The 8911-nt window shown below is 40.1% G+C and overlaps 1 protein-coding gene across 1 annotated transcript in view; it reads right to left on the bottom strand.

Moving 5' to 3' along the window:
* Positions 1 to 4460: 4460 nt before the first annotated feature.
* Positions 4461 to 8911, bottom strand: part of nrn1la (neuritin 1-like a) — a 30532-nt gene continuing 26081 nt past the window's right edge. The window contains exon 3 of the mRNA XM_077248834.1: positions 4461 to 7654. Within this exon, the coding sequence (XP_077104949.1) occupies positions 7393 to 7654 (262 nt within the window). The 3' untranslated portion in view covers positions 4461 to 7392. The remainder of the gene's footprint in view (positions 7655 to 8911) is intronic.

Below are 8911 nucleotides of genomic sequence, written 5' to 3'. Positions count from 1 at the left end.
TGGCACGGTACATTTTTCCTGACAAAAATAAATGTTAACCTTGATTATTCTGAAGTTTTCTGGAATCATTATTTCTAGTAGATTATGTGTAGTCTGTTGTTCCCGCAAATCTCTGTCCAGGATAGATCACACCTAAGGCACTAATGAATGGAGCATGGGGCACATCATTAGACCTTCTGATTCCTGACTATCTCCTAACTTAGCATGTTGTACGCTGCAACTATTGAGAAAAATTACACCTATGAGTCAGCAGTGAGCGGCCGCGTAGGGTAAGATAGTTTGCACTGCACCCTCTGACTATTTTAGGACTGGCTAGTTTGTGATCGTGAGCGCACACTCGCGACGTGACGTCTCAAAGCGACACCAAGTCCTTAATGAACGAATATTTGAAATTATGAAATGGCCAGAATAATCAAAGATCTAAATTAACTCATAATCAGTATTTATGACTGTTTTCTAATAAGAAACACAATCTAAATTTGATTAACATTTGAAATTGGAGTCAGATTAAGCTTAGAGCTAAAGTATTATTTAAACTAAATTCCAATAAATTAAGTGAACTTCACTGGAGCGCTGAAAAGACATACACGCATTATTCCTTCGACCATACCATTGGATTCCGGTGTTGGGCCAATGGGTGGACCTTACACCAGTACAGAGGAGGACCGGGACGGTACATCCGAGTCCCAAAAGAAGAAAACACCTGGGCAGGCAGTAGAGGAAACAGGCCTGGAGACAGTGGAAGCAGGACAAAAATCAAAATGCAAAAACAAAACAAAATCACACTTGGAGTCTGAAGCAAGGAGAAGCAAGGCAAGGCTGAGACAGGGCAAAGCAAGGCAAGGCTGAGACAGGGCAAAGCAAGGCAAGGCTGAGACAGGGCAAAGCAAGGCAAGGCTGAGACAGGGCAAAGCAAGGCAAGGCTGAGACAGGGCAAAGCAAGGCAAGGCTGAGACAGGGCAAAGCAAGGCAAGGCTGAGACAGGGCAAAGCAAGGCAAGGCTGAGACAGGGCAAAGCAAGGCAAGGCTGAGACAGGGCAAAGCAAGGCAAGGCTGAGACAGGGCAAAGCAAGGCAAGGCTGAGACAGGGCAAAGCAAGGCAAGGCTGAGACAGGGCAAAGCAAGGCAAGGCTGAGACAGGGCAAAGCAAGGCAAGGCTGAGACAGGGCAAAGCAAGGCAAGGCTGAGACAGGGCAAAGCAAGGCAAGGCTGAGACAGGGCAAAGCAAGGCAAGGCTGAGACAGGGCAAAGCAAGGCAAGGCTGAGACAGGGCAAAGCAAGGCAAGGCTGAGACAGGGCAAAGCAAGGCAAGGCTGAGACAGGGCAAAGCAAGGCAAGGCTGAGACAGGGCAAAGCAAGGCAAGGCTGAGACAGGGCAAAGCAAGGCAAGGCTGAGACAGGGCAAAGCAAGGCAAGGCTGAGACAGGACAAAGCAAGGCAAGGCTGAGACAGGGCAAAGCAAGGCAAGGCTGAGACAGGGCAAAGCAAGGCAAGGCTGAGACAGGGCAAAGCAAGGCAAGGCTGAGACAGGGCAAAGCAAGGCAAGGCTGAGACAGGGCAAAGCAAGGCAAGGCTGAGACAGGGCAAAGCAAGGCAAGGCTGAGACAGGGCAAAGCAAGGCAAGGCTGAGACAGGGCAAAGCAAGGCAAGGCTGAGACAGGGCAAAGCAAGGCAAGGCTGAGACAGGGCAAAGCAAGGCAAGGCTGAGACAGGGCAAAGCAAGGCAAGGCTGAGACAGGGCAAAGCAAGGCAAGGCTGAGACAGGGCAAAGCAAGGCAAGGCTGAGACAGGGCAAAGCAAGGCAAGGCTGAGACAGGGCAAAGCAAGGCAAGGCTGAGACAGGGCAAAGCAAGGCAAGGCTGAGACAGGGCAAAGCAAGGCAAGGCTGAGACAGGGCAAAGCAAGGCAAGGCTGAGACAGGGCAAAGCAAGACAAGGCTGAGACAGGGCAAAGCAAGACAAGGCTGAGACAGGGCAAAGCAAGGCAAGGCTGAGACAGGGCAAAGCAAAGCAAGGCTGAGACAGGGCAAAGCAAAGCAAGGCTGAGACAGGGCAAAGCAAGGCTGAGACAGGGCAAAGCAAGGCTGAGACAGGGCAAAGCAAGGCTGAGACAGGGCAAAGCAAGGCTGAGACAGGGCAAAGCAAGGCTGAGACAGGGCAAAGCAAGGCTGAGACAGGGCAAAGCAAGGCTGAGACAGGGCAAAGCAAGGCTGAGACAGGGCAAAGCAAGGCTGAGACAGGGCAAAGCAAGGCTGAGACAGGGCAAAGCAAGGCTGAGACAGGGCAAAGCAAGGCTGAGACAGGGCAAAGCAAGGCTGAGACAGGGCAAAGCAAGGCTGAGACAGGGCAAAGCAAGGCTGAGACAGGGCAAAGCAAGGCTGAGACAGGGCAAAGCAAGGCTGAGACAGGGCAAAGCAAGGCTGAGACAGGGCAAAGCAAGGCTGAGACAGGGCAAAGCAAGGCTGAGACAGGGCAAAGCAAGGCTGAGACAGGGCAAAGCAAGGCTGAGACAGGGCAAAGCAAGGCTGAGACAGGGCAAAGCAAGGCTGAGACAGGGCAAAGCAAGGCTGAGACAGGGCAAAGCAAGGCTGAGACAGGGCAAAGCAAGGCTGAGACAGGGCAAAGCAAGGCTGAGACAGGGCAAAGCAAGGCTGAGACAGGGCAAAGCAAGGCTGAGACAGGGCAAAGCAAGGCTGAGACGGTCACAAGAACAGCATAACACACAACAACGGTCTGACAAAGGACTGAACACAAGAGGATCTAAAATAGGGGAGAAAATTAGGGATTGACTGACAACAGGTGTGCAGAGAACAATGATAATTAAGGATAACGAGTGGGAGGGGAGACACCACAATGACAACGAGCACATGGCGAGCTGTCAAAACAAAACACATGTGCTCAAGACAACAGGGAACCCAGAGAGGAGACAAAAACAGCAGATCAGACTGAAGTCATCACACTGGCTACCTTCACACTGTCAGTTTTTGGGACTGACAACAGCATTTACTTACAGGTGTGAGTCTCGAAATGTCCCGTTTACACAGCAACTTGTGGAGTTTGGATTCCTTGCCACTGTCGCCTCTGCCTTGCTTAGTTGGGGACACTTAATATTCAACAATATTATTGATCTGACTGCACTGACACCATTGTATGAGAACTAAACTGAGCTGAACAATCACATCACTGTTTTCTCCAGAGCTGTATAAATAAATTAACTAAATTAATCAAAAAATCAATAATCAACACTGAACTTACTTAGGCAAGACAATGAATTATTTTCTTCTAGAGCTGCTTTACAGCTGAAAAAAACTTTATAGCATTATTTTCCTGTTATCACTGTAAAGCTGCTTTGAAATTATCTGTATTGTAAAAAAGCGCTATATAAATAGAGGTGACTGGACTTGACTATAGACAAAAATACAATGGAAGTCAATGGGAACTGAAACTGTTGGGTTACCAACATTCTTTAAAATATATTCTTTTGTGTTTTACAAATGCATACATGTTTGGAGGAACATGAGGGTGAGTAAATGACAAAATTTTCATTTTTGGGTGGACTATCTCTTTGAGCCCTATTTTCCAAAAACGTATGTTTAGAGAGATTTTTGTAAAACTATTCATAGTGTCCAAAATTTTTGCTGTATGTATCCTGCCACCGATAGCCTATTAAAATGTATCTAAATGAAGCAGAGAAATAGTTAGCGCTCTTGTAATTAAAACGCCCACATAAACATAATACATTACGAGCAATAAAACCATGGCGCATTATCATAACTCTTTAAACTGTTACTGGATTACCATATATCATCAGCACACCACAGAGTACACAGACAACATGGATAAGTTTTCTAGCTGCCTTACAACAACACAAGGCAAAAGGATATTGAACCGCCAATAAACTGAGCTACATTGATTTCAGTGTTCTCTGTACAAGAACACAGAATTCATGATTTCAAGAGAAAAGTTCTACCCATTAAAATTGTTGTTCTCATAGCACCGTTGAGAGTATTTATATGTATCTTCTAAGAAGGATTCAGCTGTGTTGGGAGGTAATCTCTATCTTGCTAACTGAAGGTGTGTCTGTTTACAGAGGCATCTGTGACACATGAAATATTAATATCTGAAAGAGGCAAAGGAATAAAAAAATGCCATCCAAAGTGCACGAGAGATTTACACACATTCTGCTGGAGAGCCCTCAGATATAGTTGTAAAAAGTACCTGTCTTATAGTACAAAGCAGGGGAAAGTTACTTTCAGTTACTTTCAAGTTGACCAGCATCTTTTATGTAATAGTGAAAGTGAAAGTGACACGTGATGGCCAAGTATGGTAACCCATACTTGGAATTTGACCTCTGCATTTAACCCATCCAAGTAAGTGCACACACATTAGGAGCAGGGTAGTGAGTAGTGAACACACACACACTGCAAACCTGGATACACACACCCGGAGCAGCGGGCAGCCTTGAGTGGCGATAGCAATAGCAATAGTTTTATTTATATAATGTATAGAATATACTGGTATGTAGCAAATAATTATGTAGACAGACAGAAACATTTCTCTTTCAGGCACTTTCAACAATGTGACATCATTTTTTAAAAAGACAATTAATATATATTTTTTATTTTTATTTTTTTGAATAAGCAGGGCACAGCTTAAAATGAGTGAGCAATCAGCAATATATAATCAGATTTGAAAAATAAAAGGAGAACTTTTTTTAACATGCGATTCATAAAATGCATCTGCCAAGCAAATTATACCTGCCTCAAAATATATTTTACATATAATGGCCAAAGATTATAAATAAGGGAGGCATTAATGAGATCTATGTAGCAAGGACTGATGTACACATAAAATCTGTACATATTAGCCCTTACTATATTATTTAGACATTTTCATTAGATTGTACAACAATGAAAAGCATGTGTTAGTCAATTTACTACACAAAAGCAAAATTTGAGATAATGGCAATCCTTCCCTAATAAAATGTTTTTTTGTTTTGTTTTCTCAGACTACATAAATGGCTTTTGCCCTCCTTAATAAGTTCACTGCATTGGCTAACATGATTGATTGCCAATTAAGCCTAAAAATTAAACATAAATCACATTGACTGAGGAATCCGCTGAGCGGAGCAAAGCACAGAGTTGAGTAGAGGTAATGAAAGCTGATCCGGGGAAAAACCTCCATCGCTTTACTAAGTCATGTAAACATAGAAATACACTGTATGCTGATATTCATTTGATCGTATTGATGCTAATATGTTGACCTCCATTGATTTACCTCATCTGTTCATTATGCACTTAAGCATAATGTGTTTCATATAATATATATTTATTCAACTAAGCTCTTCTTTACAGCATATCGGTCATATTTACAATATATTACCATCATGAAGTGTTTTTTTGCAAAGCAAATCCATCATTTAGTGGCATTACAAATACATATATCTGAAAAAACAAAAAAGTAGCCATGAGTAATGTATAATGTAAGACTGTACAATATATACACAGTACTCTGACCAAAATCAAATAAACAGCAGTTACATACAGATACAGAGTTCAAAAACACCTTGAAGCATAATGTTGTGCTATACGTTAAACTGAATCAATGAACCCTTCAATAATAAATTGGCTTTAAACCGTCACACAAAGGCATTCAGACTACAGACTGTTCCCAGGCAAAGCCTAGGTGAGCTGTGTTGCTTGAATTTACTTTTATTTGGTGTAATCCTTAAACTTAATCCTCTTAGGATCCTATAAAAGAAGATTACACAACAAAGTGAAATAATAACTTTTTTAGGGCTCTTTACATTGCTTTGATACTCATATCTCACAAATGTAACAATGTATTGCAGTATTCATTCCTTCATTTTATTTCATCTTAGATGAAAGGTCAAATGTTTGGAAATGTCTTTCGCCATCTTCGATTTGTCCTCATCAGAGCTGGAGTCATTTGAGGTGCATTTGAGGTTTGAATTGTGCCATGATTGTGCTTAAATCAAGTTTGCTATTTTAAAGGTAAGGTAGGCAATTTCAGAGAGGCTAGTATTAGCAAGCTAGCTTTGAAAGCATAAGATCCCACCCTCCCTTCAGAGAACTCTCTAAAGCCGAACCTCCTACAAAGCACATGAATGCGCAGCAAGAGCATAGTCTGCTAAACTCTTAATTATGGTAATTACGACATGGCGTGAATGCAGCATAAGCTCGTTGTTTTGGTTTAGCAGGAATGATAAAAGGGGGCTTCCGTTTGTTTGCGGTGCTTGGTGACTGTCTGTCGGTCTACAACCAAAGACTTTGCTGAAACTCTGCATAGCCTTACGGGACGCGCTGATGACGTGTGATGCTACGGTGCACAAGGTACGCAAATATGAGGGTGCGTCTCAATCAGCTCCCAAGCTTGTGAAACAGAATAACGCATTCACAAATTCAGGCACTGGTAAGGACAGTAAAGGACACTGGCTCACTACACATTTAGACACTGATGACTCTATTTCCGGCGACGTGACAACATCCTCATTGAACAACATCACTACTGGTATTTTTGAACAATAATACATTTTTCTGGCATAACTTGTAATGTTAATTAAAGTACATTATGATAAATACTTTGCCTGTTACATATATCTGCAACATTTCAGCCGTGAATAAATTATAAATGTTAGCCAGATTGTGTGCATTACCTGTCTAGCGATGTATGTTTATGCTGAAATATAAAAAAATAAAGGTTTGTATTTTAGAAAACATCTATCGCGTGTCGTTATGTTTAGTGAGTTGGCTCATGTGTTTTAAGTTTCGCGCTTCAGAACTTACGTTAAGGGAACATAGTGAGAATCAATGCTCCCTGGTTTTAACGGTGCATTGTGGGACTTTTTAGGGAACGAACGTTTCAGTACCCTGGAAGGATTCTACAAATGAGAAACCTCTTAAAATGGCTACTGAACTAGGGAGCTGATTGAGACACACCCATAAGCTGACAGGAAAGTAGAACATCCTATCATTGCATTCGGACCGCATTTGGACATTTTTTGGTCTTCTACAGAAGATATATGTACATGTTTTAACATTTATACCACTTTTATTATTGATTGCCTATCAGGATGTGAAGAGGGATTCAACCAGTATAACAAAAAATGTTTTTGAAAAGCATTGCCAACCCTAGCTTTAAGATATTTTGGTCATAAATAAACAATAAATAAATAATAAAAGAAAGCGTTTGGACGTGAAAACGAGTCCTTTGTGTGGAAAAGACATTCTTTTTTGTTCTTTCACATTTGAAGCATAAAATGAATCTTATCGTACTACATGAGATCTGTATGAAAATGTCAGAACAAAAGCAGTCAGTATCGTTGTCTATATGTGCTGGATATTTGAACTCTGAGGTGAGTCTTGAGATGCGATTATATCCATGGAAACAGTAGTAGCACAGGCAAAAAAAAGGTCAGAAAGGTCAGACTTTTATAACTAGCGCGTCCCTTTAACGACTCCTGATTGGTTTCATCGGGGCTCTGGGATTGGCTACGACTGGAGCACATCTCATACAGGTTTCCAGAAAACTGCATCTTTTTGGACTCTTGTCTCAGAGACTCCCACACCGTAGCAGCCTCCTCGGGACAGCCGGCCATGGCCACATTTGCACAGTCATGAAAATCATCCCAGGATCTGCAACGGACACAAGCGTAAGGTTAAATGTTCTGAATTATGAATGCCTTATCAACAAACTAGTGAGTGAGAATTTGATCAAAATAAATGTGAAACCTGAAACATCCCTCATGTAGATATAGTTTAAAATAAAGGACAAGGTAGCACTACAGTACGATATGGGCTTTTTAATCTGTCATAAACCTACTTAGTGTCAGGCTATGAATTTAAGAAATGGCATACCAAATATCCAGTATTAAACACTATATAGTATTTGTTTTAAAATAAAAAAACTAATATTATAAAGGTAACATTTTTGGTTGATCTATACTCTAAAATGACCATACATCAAGATATATGAATGCCCATAATTAATTTCATGCAATAGTACTGAACTGATGTTTATTTTTAGTAAGCAAAGATATCAAGATTTGTTGAATCTTTAGAGATTATTAGAGCAATAGTGCTAAACAGGTAAAACAGGTTGATGCAAGAATATGCAATATAGTCAAACTTTTTTGTGTTTTCTTTTCAACAATATCATTATGTAATTAAAATGATTGTGTTGGAAATTATTATTAGCCTATTAATTACATATGATATACCCTAAAAACACATTTAACGTTTTTTTTTCATAATTAGACAAAATTACAGCCTAATCTAAGATTAATAGAAATATTCTGTTCACAAGTGATGGTTACCAAGATTTTTCATTATTTTCTGTACATCTCATATTTTATCCTAGGCATGCTTTTCGCGTTTGTCTCCTTGGTAACCAAGCACACTAATTTTTGGTAAACCTTTCTGACAAAATTATTGATTATGGTAGAAATAACATAAAAACTGAAGAACAGTAAATCATTATCACCTAAAAAAAATTTGTAAACTGATTTATGATAATTTTACTGTTAACTACCGGTAAATTATCATAGTTTTAAAATGCGTTTTTTTTTTTGTAATATTAATAATATTTGTATGACGGATTGCTTTTACATTTTAACATTGAAAGTGGGTCTGAAACAAGAGTAAAACAATCTTCACAAAAAAAAAGGCATTCGAAAAGTAGCAGAAATAAATGATGAAGACAAAAAGTAAAAATTCCCAAGAGTTTCACAAGTTTAAATGTGACATTTATATGATAATAATAATTTGAAGAAAAAAAAATCTGTTATAAAGACAAAAAGTGAAAGTTCCCAAGAGTTTCACAAGTTTAAATGTGACCTTCATATGATAATAAAAAAATATCTGTTACAAAGACAAAAAGTAAAAGTTCCCAAG

This window comes from Siphateles boraxobius, unplaced genomic scaffold (genome assembly GCF_051911475.1).
Source record: "Siphateles boraxobius isolate OS27281-9 unplaced genomic scaffold, OSU_SipBor_1 31, whole genome shotgun sequence".
NCBI lineage: Eukaryota > Metazoa > Chordata > Actinopteri > Cypriniformes > Leuciscidae > Siphateles > Siphateles boraxobius.
Note: the sequence above shows the minus strand (reverse complement) of the source record. Positions and strands in the feature narration are given on the sequence as shown.